This window comes from Frieseomelitta varia, unplaced genomic scaffold, assembly GCF_011392965.1.
Source record: "Frieseomelitta varia isolate USP_RPSP 00005682 unplaced genomic scaffold, Fvar_1.2 scaffold_312, whole genome shotgun sequence".
In the NCBI taxonomy this organism is placed as follows: domain Eukaryota; kingdom Metazoa; phylum Arthropoda; class Insecta; order Hymenoptera; family Apidae; genus Frieseomelitta; species Frieseomelitta varia.
This window is the reverse complement of record NW_025110049.1, coordinates 34118-54792: the sequence shown is the minus strand read 5'-3', so window position 1 is coordinate 54792 and position 20675 is coordinate 34118. Positions and strand designations below refer to the sequence as shown.

The following is a 20675-nucleotide window of genomic DNA, read 5'->3' as shown; positions in this document are numbered from 1 at the left end:
GCCCGTGTTGCTTTTGCTGATTGGAGGTTTCAGTCAGTACTTACGAATAATCAATCGTACTTTGTAGAACAGTCTTGAAGGATTTCGTCAATAAAGTTTTGTTAAAATATGTTTTAGCATACGTCAAAACTTGTGTGTTCATATTTATGTGTTTCAAGTATAAGTTAATTTGGTTTTTGGTAATTGATTTAAACACGTTATCTATACAGATAAAGTCCATCGTCTTGCGGTTGGTAACAGAAGGGCGTTGACATTTAATCAAAAAGGCAAAACGTGAAGATGCAACTGTGACATTAATCTACCAGTAGCAACTTGTTCAGATTTGTTGTTACGGTTGATTTTTTTAATGAATTGAACGAGAAAAATGTCAATTAATTTAATAAAAAATAAAGACGCTTTAGTGGCTGCCTGGCACAGCGTAGTCGACGATAAATCGTCTACTAACTGGTAGGCTTGCATTTCTTTTATATCATATTTCCATCCCGGCTATATATCGATATGAATTTTGCACCTTAAAAATTAGAAATGTTCAATTGAATCCCCAAAAATTCGTAAAGTAAATTGCTTTTCTATATTAAGTAATTCTTTTTTTTATCTTTGTCGATCGATATAAATAGTATAAGATATATAATAAGTATTTGAACTGATAAAATAAGTAGTAAATAACTATATGTACAGAGAATGAAAAGTAAATATTATTTGCAAAATAAAATAATTTTATATCTTCATTGAACTTTATTAATTACTAATATATCTTTTTAGTGTTAATTAAAAGAGAAATTATGAATTATTATGAATATATGATATTTCTTTGTTAAATTATTATTATCTATAGGGCCTTGTTTGGATACGAGGGACAAACTAACAACTTAAAAGTGGTTGGCACTGGAAATGGAGGTTTGGAAGAAATGATTGACCGTTTAAATAGTAGTCATATCATGTATGCCTTTTGTCGTGTAATAGATACTAAAACAAGTCTACCAAAATGTCTCTTAATAAATTGGGTAAGAACGTATATTCAAAAAGCTAATAACTTTATTGCACATATATAATAAAATGAAATTTATTTTAGCAAGGAGAAGGAGCACCTATTGTTAGAAAGGGTACTTGTGCAAATCATATTAGGGATATAGAAAAATTATTAAAAGGTGCACATATAACAATTACTGCTCGTTCTGAAGATGATGTTGAAGTAGATTCTATTATGGAAAAACTTGCTAGAGCAACAGCTTCAGCATATAAATTTAATGAACCACGTGGTGAAAATGAAGGAAATGCAGGTCCAGTGGGTACCACATATCGCAGGTATGTATCTCTATTGTTTTAGTCAAAAGAATCTTCAGTAAAATTTTCAGTTTAAAGAGGATATATATTGCAGAGTAATTCCTGAACAAGAAATAAATGCAACAGAACGTGATCAATTTTGGCAAAGGGAAGAAATGGAAGAGAAGAAAAGACTGGAACAAGAACGTATAAAATGTGAAAAAGAACGGCAACGACTTGAAGAAGAAATTAGAACTAGAGAAGAAAAAGAAGCAATGCTCAGAGAACAACAAGTAAATACTTTTGTACCATTCTATTTATTATTTTACAATGAATATTTTGTTATTCAAATTTTAACGTACTTATAGGTCACTGCCAAAGAAAATTCAATAGCGCGACAAAAGTTGGCGGAACAACGTGCTGAGGAAGCGAACAATTTACGTAATCAACTAGCTGCAAGTCAGCATTATAGTAACGACGTGGAAGACGATCATAGATCGAGAAGTGAAGAACTGCGACGCCAGAGAAGCAAAGAAACGCAACAATTAATTGCTCAAAGAACGATAAATGCAAGAGCTGTTTTTGAACAGAATTCGGCAGCTGGTCAAATGAAATCTTCTCCAGTGCAACAACAATATATACCGAAAAATAGTCATGTAGAAGCAGCTAAGAAAGCACTCGAGGATAATCAACAAAAAGAGATACCTCATACTGAAGTAGAAGAAGAACTGAAAACAGAAGTAAATAAAACACATAAATTAGATATGGTGACTACTACTACTTCAAATGCATCTTCGTCTCCAAATCAAGTTCAAGAATGCAAATTGTCAGAACCAGAAGTATCTGAACAGCCATCAGTGGCAAAAGAAGCAATTACTGAAAATGAGTTGTACAGTCAAATGGATGGCCAGTACTTATATTTTGATCCAAATAACGAAGGAATGAAAGCAAGAGCATTATATGACTATCAGGCAGCTGATGATACAGAAATTACTTTTGATCCTGGAGATATTATTACACACATAGATGCTATTGATGAAGGATGGTGGCAAGGTCTTGGTCCTGATGGTACTTATGGACTTTTTCCTGCTAATTATGTTGAAGTTATTGATTACAATACGACATGATAAGGAATATTCTTGTGCAACTAGATCTTTTCTCCTAATTAAAAGAAAACCACACTTGCTTTTTTGCATATAAAAGTGACATTCAGTATTTTCATGATTCTGATGATTGCACTTTTCTTTTAATAATAACTTACAGTCTTTAGGTACAATGTATTCCGAAGAATATAAGAAAAACAATATACTTAAAATGAAACAATAACTTACATTTCAAGTACTAAATGTACATCCAATAATGGAATAAGGAACTTAATATTTCTGATAATAATCACGTGAAAGATAAATAATGTTAATATTTTAGCAAACAAGATTTTAAAAATTAATAGTCTTACAATGCCACTTCATATACAAATGGCGAAGTACGTCTTCCCATGTTCAACGTCACAAATTAAATTAGCGGTAAACAAATATATCTTTTTATAACATTCTACGTCGAAAATCGATGCGCTCATAGAAATAGCGTATTTAATAATTTAGCAAATACCCTTAAATACATTTACAAAATGTAATAACGACTATTTAGAAGTATGTTTAATTCTTTAAATAATAAATTAAATTTGTTATAGTATATAGTTGGTGATATTTACTTTCATGAAATCTTTTTTGTTAAAAATACAAAAGTCTTATAAAGAGTTATTTTATTTTATTTGGAGATGTTGGAACTGTATATTAAACTCATTTTATTATATAATATAGAAATTTTTACAGACGAGTGATTTTACTAAAAATTAAAGTAGAATCACAATATTAATTTTACATAAATAAAATAAATGAAATCATCTACGATAATTTTGATTTTGAGTACTACTTCCACTACCCCCAGCATGACTTAAAAATGCTAAATGACCTTTTGGACATTTATTAGCATAATGGCCTTTAGTTCCACATTTATAACAAGTGACTTCTTCAAGTGGTTTTTGGGGACCTCTTGGTGGAGGTCCATTATGTGTATTCATGTGATGTGTAGCGTGGGAATTACCTTCTATTTCTTGTCTAACTTGAGCTTCACGTACATCAGGTGGCATTTTATTGCAATAAATTGCTTTGTGACCACCTTCTCCACAAAAATGACATGTGATCATTACTTTTTTTCCTTCTTTAGGTTGCATATCTTGCACTGCTGGTAATTCAAATCTTGGGCTGGTACATACAAAATTATAATAATATATCTAAATAAGGATAAAGTGTATTTGAAACATTAACTTGATAAATAAACTTACTGCATAAATTTACAATTTGGTCCTTCAGGACAAAACCCAGCTAAATATGCCATACATAAAACACGACGAACATGTCTATGTCTGCATAATGGTCCATGTCTACAAAATCCACGATCATACCAAGGGCAATCCCTGACTTTTGTTTCTGGGTCAATATGTAGGAATGGACATTCCTTATTGTGGCAAGCATCTATATACAATTCATAATTAGTAATATCATTAAAAAAGAAAAAAAAATACTAAAGGAAAAAAGATATTTATATTTATCATAAATAAAAGGATCTTGAAAGGGCTAAACAAAATCTCATCACATGTTACTCATACTTACTGAATCTAGAATAAAAATAACATTCTGGCATTTTTGTCATATCATACTCGTGTAAAAATTCACACTGATCACCTTTCTTACAAAGACCTCTCAACCAATGTTTACATACTATTGTGCGATCTCCTCGTACATGCCTAAACGGACAGGAGGCTCCTTTAACGCATGTACCTCTTGGATAGAACTGACATACTGCAGCAGTAGATTCTACAAATGAAGATGAAGCAATAATTAGACAAGTTTAATTAATGACATAATAATAAATAACATAAATTTCAGTTATAATTTATCAATATAATAAACTTTTTATTTGAAAAATACACTGCAATATTTGCAAATTGACAATATTATTCTACAATTGTTACTACATTATTCGAAGATAACCTAGTCAAAGGTATATATTATCACATACTGTCCATTCCCGTAAAGGGTAAAGGAAGTGCTCCATATTGTTCATCAAGGGCGATTTCAATATCAAATCGCATATTATCAACATTCGCCACTAGACACTCCATTATTGTTCGAAAGCTTTCAATAATCACAGATCTATTTACTACCGTGTACACAACAAACATTAATTTCATTCACATCTAAATTGAAGTTTCTAAGTACTGGTGAGCATTGTTTGCAATATCTCTCTAATTCATTATTGAGCAATTTCAGTAATTTGAACTATTTATTGATCAAGGAAAATTGCGAAAACTTCTCGTACAAATGACCATTCTTTAAGTGTGTTGATAGAACTGAACTGCTGAAAGCGTCATATCATTTCACATCGCTGCTTTCGAACAATGCTTTTTTTTATTTTTACATAGTCACAGATTCACTTTGGCACAAACACAGTACAGAATAGATCTGATAGTCAATAGTTTTTTGTATCATATAAAAATATATAATAGATTTATACAGATAGTTTCTAAGTTTATTATAAAAATATTGTAGAACTTGAAATGTTTCTTATATTGTTTATAAAATTATTATTACTTTGAATTATTGCGTAATTAATTAATCATGGAGTTATAATGCAATTATAATGCAAATGGAGTTACAATGCAAAGCGCCCTATCACATATGGACTAATGTTTCCGAAGAAATTGATAAATTAAATTTATTCACACATAAGATGAATTTTCAAGCTATTTTGGATTTAAATAAAAGTTTCAATATTTGGACATCTTCTCTATATGAAATTATTTTGAATTTTTGCCTAATTAAGTAATTAAATGCAATTAGAAAGACGCCGAATTTCAGACATGGTGGCGCCATCTATTAACTAACTACTAGTACTAATATTTTCTGAAATATTTACACACGCAGTTTTTCGAGTCAAAAAAAGTATCAACAGAAAGCTGATACTCCAATTAACAAAATGCAACTAAAAAGGTTCGCCAATTTCTCCTCTAAATTAGTTTTTTTTAGAAATGAAAAATCGTTCTATTGATGGACATGTAGCGATCTCTACTTCGAAGAATTTAGATCAACGACGTTCATTAAATCGTTCCGTCGAGATGTGTATTTAATATAAACAATAGAATATTTAAAAATAACTATTAATTTTATTATCACTATGGAAATGTTTAATGACACTTATATATATTGTAGCCATAGTAGAAATTCTTCATTCGTTATTTAATTTTCATTCGTAGAAATTATTCGTTATTTAACTTTCATTATGTAATCTTCATTAAATTATTAGTAATTGTATATTTTGTTATATTGATAATATTTTTATATAAACAACTAAAATTAATTACAGAGTTATTATTTATTTGTAGTATTGTGATATAAATTTAAATTATCATAATAACTACAGACACAGAAATACTAGCGCCGCGTAGCGGTAGACAGGTGGTACTACTCTCTTTACGACAGAATTAAAAAATTTAATTTTTTGATTTGTAATCTGGCTTTATGAACAAGATATAATTTAAAAAAATTGTAAAATTTGTCGCTTTAATATTCAACCAATTCCGAAGTTCAGATTATATATATAAGTCCGCGCCTATATGTTTGTCCTTGTCGCACACTCTAATGACGCTAGACAAGGAAAGCAACAGTGTGCAACAAGGACATCCTTCGAGCTATTAAAAAAAAAAACTCAACTTTTTATACACACGTTTTTCTAGGACAAAAACACACATAGAAGGAAAGCGGGAAGCCTAATTTTAAGGAGGCATATAAAAAAGTTTGCAAATTATTCCTCTTAATTAGGTTTTCCTCGCAATTAGTGCGAATTGTCACAAAATGGACATGGTGGCGCCATCTAGCGGTAACTCAGGGGTACTAATTATTTATAAAAATATTTATTTCTGCATTTTACGGGTCAAATGGGGTATGAAATGAAAGCTAGGGGTCTAATTAGGATAATACAATCACGAAAGTTCACAATTCATTTCGCTAAATTAGGTTCTTTCGGAAATGAAAATTTCTCTGTTTTACGGGGTAAGAAACACTAGCGCCGCGTTGTGGCAGACCAGAGGAACTAAACGCTCTATAACAATATAAGGGGAATAATTAATTTTAATTTTTCACGCTACTAATTTGCACTCCACGAGCACGTATTTCAAAGACAATGCTATCAGTTACGTTCGTAAATAAATCTGAATCTAATATTCACTATAGTTTGCGCGAAATTATGCACTCACTACGGGCACTATTACTAACGTAAACAAAATTGAAATATACTTTATATACGCAAACTATACTTAAATTAACAAAACATAAAACGCAAGCTTAGGGTTCCTAAAATCGAAGACGCAACCACAACAGTTCACAAATGATTCCTCGTAGTTAATTTCTTCTCGTAATTTGTGGAAAAAATGTCACCTGTCAATGTTTAGATGCGATGGTGGCGCCATCTATTGATAACTCGGTGGTACTAAAAGTAGAAAATCCTGTTTTTTGGTCTGCCACAACGCGGCGCTAGTGTTTCTTACCCCGTAAAACAGAGAAATTTTCATTTCCGAAAGAACCTAATTTAGCGAAATGAATTGTGAACTTTCGTGATTGTATTATCCTAATTAGACCCCTAGCTTTCATTTCATACCCCATTTGACTCGTAAAATGCAGAAATAAATATTTTTATAAATAATTAGTACCACTGAGTTACCGCTAGATGGCGCCACCATGTCCATTTTGTGACAGTTCGCACTAATTACGAAATACACCTAATTAAGAGGAATAATTTGCAAACATTTTTACATGCGTCCTTAGAATTAGGCTCGCCGCTTTCTTTCTATGTGTGTTTTGTTCTAGAAGAACGTGTGTGTAAAAAGTTGAATTTTTTTTTCAATAGATCGAAGGATGTCTTTGTCGCATACTGCTGTTTTCCTTGTCTAGCGTCATTAGACAAGGAGAGCACTAGTGTGTAACAAGGACAGAGATATCTGTGCGGTAGACAAGGAAAGCAACAGCGTGCGACAAGGACAGACATTTATACGCGGTAGACAAGGAGAGTGATAGTGTGCGACAAGGAGAAACATATTCGCGCGTTAGACGAAGAGGGCATCAGCGTGCGATAAGGACAACAATATAAATTAGTTCCGGCATCTATCCTTAGGGTGATCCACACGGTGCATGCTTAATTATGCGCTCTTCGTATTTTCAAATGCGCATAAAAATCCGCCCTTGATTGAAATACACATCCGTTTATTAAAAAATAATAACTACTGTAGATTACAATTGTTTCGGATTATTTCTAGTTGTACTTTTTTTGTACGACCACGGAAGAATTAGCAATCTGAGTTGGGAAAGTAGTTAAGTTGAACGTACTCGAACATTTTCCAGAATGAAAAGTGTCAGCCAGCGCGATATAAAATTTCTGCTTGCTAACATAACTTTCTCCGTCCGATAAGTGCCAATTATTGAATGTACGATTCGCGTAACTGTTGACAGTACATTTCTGAATTCTTGGCGGTGATAATTTATTGGAGGTCAGTGATAAATCAGAACCCCAGCGGATCACTCTTGGTCACCAGCGAGGGTCGGCTGATTTCGTAATGTCATGCCTCGTACGTATTTATCTTTCGACGCGATTAGAGCAATAATGCTGAAATCTTGCATCGGGAGTCATTTAATTGTTAGGAGAAATTGAATGCATCTTTTCCCATCTTTTCCCTTCGTTCGAGGTTTTCTCGTTGCACGTGACAGAGTATGTCAGGGAAATACCCTTATCATAGAAGAATTTTTATGTCTGGTATACACAACATTGTGTAATACTACATGTTATAAAACATTTATTATATAAAGATGAACAGGAATTTCATCGCACAATTAATTGATAATGTTCTCCTCCTACAAGTAAACCAAATTCTTGCTTATAGAACAGAAATTCTGGTTATTTATTGCTATTTAATTTCATTGAAAATCTTAAAATTAATGATGAAGTGCAATTTTACAATGGGTATGCGAACGTATAATCTTTGAGTTACAGGATGTTATTCAGAGTTGAAATCCTTCAAGAGGCTGACAAGCAGATTTTTTCAATATAATGTTTATTGATTTGAAGAACCATTTATTTTATACTTGTCGTTTACTTACAATATTACGCTCTAAGAATATTCAACAGTGTTGGAATACAAACATCGAACGACTGCGCAAATCATTAGGTTGTGTAACATCATTATTAACAAAAATCAGAAGTTTTATTACGATATTACATATAGTATGATTACGTGATAATACAATCGATATGTATGCGAGACATGTTTCAGTAAGAGCTGTTCGATCGTGTATTTTGTTTGTTATGAAATTTCATCAGTCGTATGACGATAACGAGTTTTCGCATCTTACTATGTCTTGAGCAATATTTAGCATTCGAGCATTGTTATTTCTCTTACTGAATTTTATATTAAAATCCTAGTGATATTGTCGATGTGCTCGCGAATTAATTCTTGTTCTTTTTCCCCTGTTTTTTTGACTAAATTAAATTCAATTCGATTTTTGATTTTGAGTATGTATTTGAAGAATTTTGCATTTGAATATACACGCTTGCTCAAAAGTCTCAGAACAAATGCTATATTTGCTTCAAAACTGAAAATGTTAAATGATACTTTATACAAGATACTTTATACTTTTATACAAGAAAAGAACCTATAGACTGTATCACGAAATATGCAAGCAACTTGGAAATTTTATTACCTGCAGTAAAGTATTAAATATTAGAAATAAAAGAAAATCTGGACATTGACATTTTTTACAAACGACAAATACATGTAGATGCGTCAGACATATTTGTATCGATATAATGAAGAAGCATGTTCTTGAAATATATTCGTTAAGTCAACAGAGCCTCTGTCACACTTAAAATCGTCCATCTGCAACATTCGAGGATTTAACTAAAAAATGTATATACATAGAGTAAAGAGGCGTACAACATATAAAAAGACGTACAACACCAAAGAGAACACAGTCTTGATTGCAACTGAATAATTTTTAATTCCTCAAGTTCCCCAACGTTAAACCTCGTCTAACATCGAACGAAGTACTGAACGATGAAAATTTGTAAGAGAATAATCCATTGTTTTCCGGTAAACAAGTATCTGTGCCCGAGGTTGATTCATTAACTGTTGCGCGGTGAACGACGCATGAAAGCAAACAGGATCCGCGAACGCGCTAATTACGTGATCCTGTTTAAATTATTTGAAATCGACCCGATTCGATTATAATATTGCATGCAAACAAATTAAAATTCGGCAAATTATATACCGGCCGGCGTTCGTGTACGCGCGCGCACGCTTGCTATTTAATCCCGGACTTGAAACATCGGTACGTCGGTACTTCGAATTCTCTTCTTTCCTCCTCCTCCTCCTCCTCCTCCCCCCTGATTCTTCTTTCTCGTTTTATGTTTTTTGTTCAGTTTCATCTCGGCTGTAATTGGGCACAGTTGGATGCAGATTTCCGAGAGAATTGTTCTGTGTCAAGTAGATTCTTTAATACTCAGCATTTAATGCGGATAACAAAACATTTGCATTCCTTTTGCAATGCGGTCCATTTGCAGATTCTTCGTTGATACAAACTGTCTAATTGTTTAATTTCAGAGAGGAATATAGTATTATACCTTTCCCGAGACTCCGAGCGAAAATCGGTCGCTGTTTAGGAGAAATATAAAATCTCCCAACGATGTACCTTTACTGGCGCGTAGGAGATATTTCACTTTTGTCACTCTTTCTTCCATGCAACAGCGCAATTAGAAAAGTTTGGCGACGCTGAAAATCTGTCGCTGGCGCGGCGAAAATTTGTTTTGCGGCCAAAGGGTCCGACGTTCTTTGTGGACGATCAGTGAAATTATGCATTACTCGTTGCATCGTAAAGTAGCTACCGACTCACGAGGGAGTAAGACCGGTGAAAACTGAATTTACAGTCTATTCGAGGCCGCGTTGTCCGCCTGTATTTTGACTCGCCCGGCGTTTTCCCACCGCCGTGTTGCAACCGTAATTTGCAAGTTGCGGGCTCGATTTACCCTTTTCGATTCGCTGCCTGCCGCGGCCGCGTGCATTTTTCATTTTGTAAATTGTACGACGCTTCGTTTTGATACGTCGTTGAATATACAACGTAAATAACGAAAGAGGAGACGAGCGAGAGCGAGAGACGTTTTTAAACCTCGGACAGTGGGTAATTTTACGCTCGCAACATTCACAGTCAGATTTTGTTCGAGCGTGTATTTTTGCCTGTTTTTCGTGCACGTACGAAAGAAGATTTTTAAAATCAGATTTTCCAAAACATATATTTAGGAATATTATTATTATACGTTGTTACGTATTGTAGTTGTGCAATTACGACTGATCTTACTTGAGGATTAACAAAGAATTAGAGAGCTTGACGACATTTGTCAAAATAAACGAATTTAATGGATAACTTTTTCATTATTATAATTGATAATAAGTGATCCTACGTTTGGATGAACTGTACCTCTTAATCAGTCTTATACAAATTCCAGCTTTATCTCGAAACTTTTTAAGCCACCCGTCCAAACCAGCTTAGCTTTAACGTCATCTCAAACTCGCAGATCGTCGAAACAAGTTTTTTATTTTTTCATCGGATTTCACTCGCGATATACACTGTCCGTGCGTGTATGAAAACTTTCCTAATTCACTCTCTGGTTCACTGTTTCCAACGGATTATTGATGTATTATAGCAAATGTAAACACGCAATACACATCGTATTGTGTAACGACAGGCGTTATCGCCGGCATGGGATTACGATTTCACTGATTTAGAAATAACTTGCACTCGCCGACTGTTTATTAATGCAGCCAGATAATCCCGCTATTTGTTTGCGATCGCGGACGATCGACGACGATAAGATTAGTTTGCTCTAAAACGCGCGATTCCCTCGCGCATCGATCCATTTCGGATGTTGTCGTCCAACAATCGATACCAATGCCGATTCCCTCTCGCGCACGAGCGCCATCGATAAATCCTTAAATACGCGAGAATGGTTTTTATCGCGGTTGTAAATCACAAAACCGTGCTTTTAACTCGCCCGATCGAACTCTCTTTACTTCGATACTCACGTAATCCCGGCATAATCGTGTTGCGCGTGGAAAGTTCCGAGGCAAATGGCGCGACATCCCCCCAGCTAGAATAGTTTCTTTTTTTTTTTTCCTCTTTCTGCTTTTTCTGTTTTCGACGTCAATAGTTTCAGCTGCCGTTTGATACAGTGACATGGAGATACCAGCTGTTTGGAGTGCTTTAAAAAAAAAAAAAGAAAAAAAGAAGAGAAAGAAGCGCGAGATCGCGTATGACTCGAATTCGAGGATCGTTAAATTTTGGCCGGATCGTGTACGAGTCGTCGCGCGTCGGCCATAATTGGCTCATTACACGGAGCACTAGCGAGCCAGCCAAAATTCGTATCCTCGCGCAAATTGGCGCACGTGTCATCGCCGGCACGTAAATCTGCCACTAGATTCCTCGATACGATGCGGTCAAGTGGGAAACACGACTGCCTCGTAATTAATATTCGGATAAATTCGAGATGTACGTCCAGCAACAGTTTGATCGCTCGCTTGTACACGCGCGTGTCTCCTTCTGAAAGCTCAATTGCACTCGTCGTTCGTTTGTACCAACGTGTTCCCGCCTGAAATTCCACCTCGCCGTATCGCGGGACCGAAATCCATCGATGCTATCGAATTGTTTTTTCTTGTCACGGTGATTAATCGCGTCGAAGAAAGTTATCGAATCACGGAATCGGATCTTTGGGTTACACAAATTCGACGCTAGATTGTTGAAAATCGCTTTGATCTTTTTCTAGAGGATTGGAACTTTTTTTGACGAAACTAATGTATCTTTTTTTTTTTTTAATCAAAGTACACGTTGCATGGAATTTAAGGATTTTTTGCAGGGCTTAAAAAAAGGCTTCGCCGATCCTCTAGGGATCAGCAAACTCGATTTATTTGAAGAGTTGCGCGCAGAACGGTTTCGAGTTGCATTGACAAAAGTGAAAAACAGAAAAAAGCAAACCGTGGCGTCGACAAAAACTGGCAACAAAAAAAAAACCCTGTAATATTTGTTTCGCAGGGTAGCATTTATCGAGGGGAAATCAACTGGTTGATCATTACTCGTGCAAGGTGTTTCGCGAGGACATTCGGTGTGGCAATCGACGAACCCAGCCTCACCTACTTCAATCGATCATCGGAGAGACGTGGAAACGTCGTATCGATCATCGAAGTCACCGTGATTTCGAAGAATCGCCAAAGTTCCCGGTCACTCGGGAAAACTACCTTATTGTTTCCTCTCTCTCTCGAAATTAAATAAATGTAATGTTCGAGCAAGGGAGAAGCGTGAGTGGACGATCTATCAGGCGCGAACTATCGTCGTTCCTTTAGTATATTGTCACATGAAACAAATAACGGCGTGGAAGAGCGGCTGGTGGAAATTGGAGCATTTGGTTCATAATGGGTTATCATCGCGTGCCCCTACCTCCCGGCGACTTTCTGACCGGCTCGATCTTCGTGAGGATTGGAGGGAGCGTGAGTAAACGCCCGAAACGATTGGTCAGTTCGTTGACGTTCGCGTTTTTTCAACGGTGCCGAGAATCTGTATAAAACAGCAGCAACCAGAGTCACCAGCAGTCATTAGTCGTACTTTTCTGAAACAACGTGTACGCTGTTCAGTCTCATCGAGTATTCTTTGTCTGGTTCATTGCTCGGTCTCACTCGCGTTTGACCAAGCTGACCAAGGTTTCTTTTCTTCTTTTCATTGATTTGGATCGATTGACAAATTCGCAGGACAGGATGCCATTCGCGGACCTCGATGCTGTCAATGGACACAATCACTACTCGCAGCTGAAACGACCCACGGATAATGAATTCTTACACACCACGGTCAAGCATCATCGACACAACACGTAAGTCGTTCGTCGTTGAGTTCTCGCAAGATAGTTAATCTATCTTTTGTGAAGAATGTCGCACATTTGGAGAACTTTCTTTACGATTTTCAAGTTTATAATTGTTCACTCATCGTACATGTGTACATACTGTCGACTACGTTCCGTTCAAACTGCATCGAGCATCTAACAGAGCATCTTACGTCGACAGAGCAAACGATTCGCGGAAATATATTAGAGTGCCCATTTCAACAGTATCATCAACGTCGAAAGAAAGCTTGTTAGTTTCGACAGATGACTACTCGAAACAATTGTTGAGTAACTTTCGATTAATGGAAGCATGAAATCTTCCGGGACTTATGCATTCTATTTCTCTTTTATTTCCACGAAATTTAACGCTTGCCTTCGCGTAGCAGGGAATCGTCTAATTTCGAAAGTCGAATTATTTGTTACACGTCTCAGAATTTTCTATTCACATGCTTGCCGAGTTTTGCGTCTCAAGCCTCTTCGATTCTGAATTTAAGAAAGAGAAGAACCCGAAAGTAACTCGACATTTGAGAAAGAGACTAATTAGAAACAGCCATAGGTTTTGTAACGCTGTCTTCGAAATCAGATTATCCTCCTTTCCCCTTTCAACTCGTTTTTCTCTTTCACATTTCCCTCCTTATCGTTACGAAAAGGGAAGGAAAAAACTTTCTCCGCCTCTAGTTATAGGCGTTTAGGTGTTGGTTACGCGACAGAGAAACTTATCAATAGCCTCTGTATGTTCAAGAGATGTATCAGGTCTAAACGACAACCTCCTTGTAAGTTCGTGTATTTTGAAACGTCCAATTAGAAGTTCCGAGCGCGCATACTTTGATTTTGTTTATTTAATCGAGCAAACAGAGACCTCGCGCGAAACTCGCGAACTGGGCTTGCGACAAACGCAAACAGGAGTTAAACGTAATGGCGTGATGACGTTGACATTTCGGTAAACAAGGTTGGAAGACCTGAAGAGAGAGAGAAAGAGAGAGAGAGAGAGAGAGAGAGAGAGAGAGAGAGAGAGAGAGAGAGAGAGAGAAAGAGAAAAACGAACCGTGGGGAGAACCCGGCGATTCTGTCGCGACAATATTTTCTCCTCTGACGATGCTCTGACGACACTGGAAGCGTGAATGGGGGGTGTGAATGGGGACGCGAGTGGTGAAACGTTGAACGGAGAGCGAAATAGCTACCTATCTACTGGGTGGATCTTCGTAGGTTGCTTGGAAGAAGGATGAAACCCTTGGTGGGGATTTTTGAAATTGAAACTGATTTCAAGGGGAGGGCGTTGCGTGTATGTAACAGGGTGTTTGGAAGGAAAAGATGAAATGTTTGAAATTGTGTGACATAGATATTTGTAGGTATCTACGTGGGAAAAAGTTTAGTGTGAATTTTTATTTGTTAAATCACTTGAAATCTCGATATTTGTGGAATTAATTATTTTAAAAATTTTCAACATTGTAGGATATTTAGAAAATGGTGAAAATAAGAGAGAAACAATTACGTACACGTATGTCTTATAGAAATTTTAGAAAATAGGTAATTTTAGAAATTTTACTGAGAATTTCTTTTTAATTGTACGAGTTATCTACATGCGTAAGAAATTTAAAGGAGAGAAATGAAACTCTAGTTTTTAGGAGTTTTTATTTGTTGAATTATTTAAAATTTCTGCATTCATGGAATTAATTATTCAAAACTTTCACATTACGGAATATTTAGAATTGGACAAATTTCCATATGATGAAAATAAAAGGGCAAAGTTCTTGCGAGAGGTTTTGCAATTGTGTGGAACAGTTGCGTGTAGTTTTATAAAAATTTTGGAAGAAAGGTGAAATTTTAGTGTGAATTTTTACAGTTGGATGTAACATGTTCGATAAAAAAAAAGGGAAAATTTTGGAATATATTTTTACAGTTGTACGATTAAAGGGCAGTAGCAAAAGATGTCGATGCAGAATAATCTAAGTATAATAATAGAAACATATTTTAAACAATTTTTACATACAACTGGTCGATTTCTCTACGTAGAAATTGTATAGAAAGCAGTTGAAGAACAATTTAGAATCGTGATTATTTATAATCTGAAGGACGGAACCACAAATTATACAGTTAGATAGGTATTTGAAAGTCTGTGGTATTTGTGCATCGTATTTAGTTCAACATTTATATATCGATTGATTAAATCCAACTAGATTACAAGCGGCAGATTAAACTGTACCTCATGCAAACGTAGTTTAAATCGATTAATTGTCGTTTGAAAAATAACACGGTATTTCTGAGAAACGTACAGATCATCGGCCATTTTTTTATAGATATATAATTTAACACAAAACAATGACTACTAATGCAATATATGATTTAACGTAAAACAATGACTATTGATTTTTAGCCTCACGTTAATTAAAATTTTTGTTTTATTTACTCGGTTAATTACTCACATTGTATCTTTCTAATTATTTAGAAATGCGAGAGAAATTATTTAGAAATTAATTATTATAATACGAGACAGTACATTAGTATTGATCAATAAACGAATATTAGTCATTACACTGCCTGTCAAGAAAATTGAAATACCTTAGAATCGAAATTGCATAATTTTTTTGACTTAATCGACTTAATTGAATTCTCCGAAAGATCAAATCGATCGATGATTGGCATAAATTTTAATTAATGAAAGAGCATACGCTTCTGGATTTCAGCAATCCTAGGTTTCGAGTATCGCAATGTGTATTCTCTACATTATTTTTTTCTTTATGTTTCCCATAATGAACGCTTGAAACATAAAAATATCGCGTTACAAAGTGTAGAAAAGCTCTCGGAGTATCTGGTAAATAGCTGCCACTCGGCACACCTCGATATAATTTTCAGCTTTCCCGCAATCCCCGATTTCCGGCTGTTGGGATTTTTTTTCTCTTTTTTTTTTCCCCCATCGACCAACAGTTCGTACCAATTTAAAAACCAATCGCGAGTTTCAACCGAAGATGCGAGCGCAAAAATTCACCCGCCTCGACGAATTTCAAATCTCTCTTTTCTCAACACCCTGTACGCGCGCGACCACCCGCCGCACACGCCTCCGCCCAGGCCGTGGACAATTTTATTTCACGGTGGCCGCAAATGGCGGTCAGAGTCGCGTAGATATTCGATTAGACGCAATTGCGAAAGAGGACACGAACGGAATCGATTTATGCTCGCTCGCCGCGAGAAACGTTTTCGGTGTTCCACACACCTCGTGCTCATGCTAATGCTCATGCTCATGCTCGTGTGTGTGTGTGTGTGTGTGTGTGTGCGTTCAGACGTTCGGACGAATCGTCTGACGAACGACGCGGCGGTTGCTTTATTAACGAGGGGAAATGAAAAATCGCATTGGCAAACAGGGAGTGGAATATTATTGATCGCCCTATTCGTCGCGCCGTCGAAAGATTTTTGATCGCGATACGCGAGGCTAAGCGAGTGCAGGGTAATTGCTGAGGGCTAATGAAAGTGTAATAGGGGTAAAAGCGTTCCGGACTGATTAGGTATACAGAGTGAATCGGCTGGTGTGCGTGTTATTTTTAGTACGTTCTCGTTGCTGTGGCAAAATATTTTAGAATTTTTTTTTCCCTCTTTTTTCGGGAGATTAAAGCATCCGATGTACATGTCATTTGGTCGCAGGTCTGTTTTTTTTTCTTTTAATTTTTATTTACGCTCGGCATTAAATTTACCGTGATATTTTTATTGAGTTTCTATGTCGTTGGGTTGTTTTTGACATATTGTAAACGTAGGGAAAAGGGAGAGGAATTTTTGTAATATTAGAGATACCCATGAGTAATGCTGTTTTTTGATACTGTGCAAATTTTTATTTTATTTGAGAATCAATACAGTTTTAATCTACAGTATAATTTAACAATAAGCACAATAAACGTTAATTTATTTTATTAAAATATAGGTTATATTATTAATAAGTTAAATTATTGTTATTAAATTTGAAAAAAAAAAGATATTACTTATGGGTATCCCTAGTAATTTTGTGTACAATACAATTTAGAAAAAAATTATTTTTTCGCCAGCTTGAAACAATATTTATGCAGAATCGAATTGTCTCATTCATCTATGAATAGTATACTACGAATTGGTCAAGACGTGAGTATGGTCATATAAATTTATATACATCTCGCGAATAAACGATGAATGATGAATGATTACCATTATAGCAGCGGTAAGATACACACATAGGTGTTTATACGTGAACGAACTCTGTTCTCTGAAGTTAATTTCGAGGCTTGCTACAGGCCAGCTTTCATGGTCGAACTGATATATGGCTGATGTCGAGAGCTACCGATGATGTCCTGGGCCAACCAATGTTTGTTTAATACTGTGAACCGCTAAGGCACCAGTGTGTCGGCAAATCGACGAGTAGCTAACAGTGCGTGTTGATGAAGGAAAACATGGATAAGTGGCTAATACATTTGAGAGTCATTAAGGTAGAGAGTCAAGGATGTGGATCTCGTTATCTGCTATTCAGTGAAGAGCATAACTGCGCCAATGACAATGAAAGATTGTCGATAATTTCAACTGATATAACTTTGTAAAAGAGGATCATATATCGAGTCACTTGCTCTTATTTTAGAGCAGAGCCGGCCCACGAGCCCTTGTCCCTACTTTCCTGATCGCTAGCGTTTACCCCCTCCACAGCATCGCTACCCCCTCCCTGCGGGCCGCCAGTTAGCCAACTCTGTTTTAGAGCGTGAAATCTCTATTTCTGCAGTCGTGACTTAATTCCTTTTTTTGAGACGATTTTGCATCATGTCGCGGATGGAACGTGAATACGTATGTAAAATAATTCAAAATAAAAATACAATTCAAATATGTATGAAAATATTAAAAACATTTCTTCGCGACTTTGGATCTACCATGGCATTGAAGATTGAGATTTTCTCTTTACGATTTTATTTCTCAATTTATTTACCGAACTTGGAACACTAGAGTTAGATGACGAAATGTCAAATTTCTCGAATTTTTGTCGTTATTAATTAAATTAAATGAGTAATTAATTAAATTTTAATTAAAGGATTGTCGTGAACCTCAGTCTTTAAAATGATGGTGGACTTATTTACGAGAAAAAAATAGAAGTTTCAAAGCTATCAAAGATATAAGTTTCACGCTTCTAAAATCAGACCAAATAGATCATTGTACGATCAGTTTGAATTATTAATAATTTTTCACTCTCTTTGGTCGTTTTATGTTCTTTTACTGCACGTGGCCCAGTGTGAAGTTTTCGTTAACTGTCAGGATGGATTTTAAAAGAGGTGATTAACTTCAACTCAATGCTAATAAAATTTTGACAAAATACGAGTATATTCGTGATTGGTAATTTTAGTGAAATTTTAAAAGCGCAAAATTACGAAGTATCGCAATTAAGACAAGAATAAGCACTTTAGGGCCTTAGTTTCAAACATCGAGCGTTCTGTTATTCTGAAGCAAATGAACGATATTTTTCCTCCCTTGGAAATGAAAGTAATAAACCGAGAATAATCTTATAAGGTAATTCTGGCCTTGGAAAGATCCAATAACACGTTAATGGTTATTACTGCGTTGAAATTACAAAGTGGTGAGATGAGCTATGATGTTATAATCAAACGTGATGCGCTTTCATATAGAGGGCTGTGTTGGATTAATTAGTATTCGTTTGTAAAATTTTTCGAGTAAAGAACATTGCGTATAAGCCCTCTGAGTGCTTAAAATTACCAAAGGTCTGAAAGTTTGATACCAAATGAGGAGCGTGTAACAAACTTAAAAATCCATTCCTTCTTTTGATATATTTATTCAGTATACCATAGTACGTTATCATTTTTAAACGTTTAATAAGCAAACCAATTATTTTGCCATTGATTGTAAGATTATTTGTACGAATTAAACACTCAGAGTGTGAACACTAAAAATATTTTATACTTCGTTTTTTAAGTGTACAATAATTTATGTCAGAGTAATCAAAATGATTTCTTTCTTCGTTAATCTTATAGATCTTTTGTGACGCGATCTTTTGGGTTTTGAGTAGATTTGCCCAATAAATGAATGAAAGTTTCAGTTTCTCTTACTTTTTATATTTTGCCACGTATCTATCATTTTCATTCTCTTTGGTGTAAATTTCTTGGTAAATATCTTGGTCGTTCAGTAGTTCCAGTTTTATTACAAACTTTTACGATGGACGAATGAACGTAACGATTCAATGTCGAAACAATTTCCAATGCAACGAGTCTAATAATAGTTAAGTAATTCTGATGGCGATAACCGAAGCTATTATTTAAGGTGAAGTTTCTATCCACCTTTTTTATTTTTCTAAATACGACGAACGAGCATTGAATCTTGAGCGTTGGCTTGAGAGTTTCCTCGACGAGTTCAACCTCCCATTCTTTTATCTACTATAGCTTTTAAAACCGTGTTAAAAAACAATGAACGCGTGCTCGCGATATTACACAATAGTTTTTCTTAAGAGGATCTCTATATTTTTCTACACGTGGAAGTGGTGGAGCACTTACGAAGAAAGAACGAAAGCGATCAGAGTGTTGCTTAAAACCTTTCAAAAATCAAGAATCGTTTAGAGCTTTGTACTGTAAAGAATAGATGTAACAAAAAGTGAAATGTTTTTTTTTTTTTTTTCATTAACATTATAACCTCCCAAACACAGTTTCAATTAACATTTCAACTGATAATTCGTACTATTGAATCACGTAATATTTTCACAATTGAAAATTTCGATGAAATTTGTGGCAAATTTTTGTTCAGTTCAACGTGAAATCGCGAGGGGGACGCGAGAGCTGATATGTAATTATTAATTCATTATTGGCCGTTAATTTGAACGTGCGCCGAATTTCGATCTATCAACCGGTTTCTCGACAATCTGGGCCAATTATTATAATTTTGTATGAAACCCGCTCTAGTGGGCACTTGTGTGAACGAGAGCGGCTAAAGATAAAAGCGCGATACGGTTCAGCATTTCAACGTGGATACTGCGTGTCGCCAAAATCCATCGAGAACGTTGGGAATAACTTTAAAATCGAATGAAAATAATTCCCCCTGTTGATAGAATCTCCATCTGGGCGTCAAATAAATCGCAAATTTCGTAAATTTCCAATTTTTGCGTCGTGAGAGAGATGCGCGAAGATTCTACCGAGCTAACCCAACCCAATACTTCGATACTCGTTCCGCGAGAAACGCGGCGTACTGTAACTGGAAATATTTATAAAACGTTACATCAACCTTGAAGTAACTTTGAAACAACTCTTTTTTTTTTTCACCATCGTGTAACGCAAATTCTCCGCTGAAAGACTACCGACGATCGAAGCATAAAATTTTCATCGGAGACATTGAAGAAGACTAAAAAAAAAAAAAAAAATAAAAATAAAAATAAAGAAACTTCATGATAC

The 20675-nt window shown here is 35.4% G+C and overlaps 2 protein-coding genes across 2 annotated transcripts; one reads left to right on the top strand and one right to left on the bottom strand.

Annotated features, from left to right (window-relative positions):
* Positions 1 to 43: 43 nt before the first annotated feature.
* On the top strand, positions 44 to 2955 carry LOC122529855 (drebrin-like protein). Its single transcript, XM_043656337.1, has 5 exons — positions 44 to 447; positions 836 to 1004; positions 1073 to 1305; positions 1379 to 1556; positions 1632 to 2955. The coding sequence occupies exons 1-5, from the start codon at positions 365 to 367 to the stop codon at positions 2388 to 2390; spliced, it is 1422 nt and encodes a 473-aa protein (XP_043512272.1). The 5' UTR covers positions 44 to 364; the 3' UTR covers positions 2391 to 2955.
* On the bottom strand, positions 2323 to 4807 carry LOC122529858 (cleavage and polyadenylation specificity factor subunit 4). The gene is made up of 4 exons (XM_043656342.1): positions 4345 to 4807; positions 3936 to 4139; positions 3608 to 3797; positions 2323 to 3527 (listed from the first exon to the last, which is right to left on the bottom strand). Exons 1-4 carry the CDS (start codon positions 4514 to 4516, stop codon positions 3164 to 3166), a joined length of 930 nt encoding a protein of 309 aa, XP_043512277.1. The 5' UTR covers positions 4517 to 4807; the 3' UTR covers positions 2323 to 3163.
* Positions 4808 to 20675: the final 15868 nt, after the last annotated feature.

Excerpts from the sequence above, each read along its gene's own strand:
- LOC122529855 (XM_043656337.1), top strand. The coding sequence starts at position 365 with ATGTCAATTAATTTAATAAAAAATAAAGACGCTTTAGTGGCTGCCTGG. Across the intron at positions 1,306-1,378 it reads GTGGGTACCACATATCGCAG|AGTAATTCCTGAACAAGAAA; the intron begins GTATGTATCTCT and ends TATATATTGCAG. Across the intron at positions 1,557-1,631 it reads CAATGCTCAGAGAACAACAA|GTCACTGCCAAAGAAAATTC; the intron begins GTAAATACTTTT and ends ACGTACTTATAG.
- LOC122529858 (XM_043656342.1), bottom strand. The coding sequence starts at position 4,516 with ATGAAATTAATGTTTGTTGTGTACACGGTAGTAAATAGATCTGTGATT. Across the intron at positions 4,140-4,344 it reads ACCCTTTACGGGAATGGACA|AATCTACTGCTGCAGTATGT; the intron begins GTATGTGATAAT and ends CTTCATTTGTAG. Across the intron at positions 3,798-3,935 it reads TTATTTTTATTCTAGATTCA|ATGCTTGCCACAATAAGGAA; the intron begins GTAAGTATGAGT and ends AATTGTATATAG.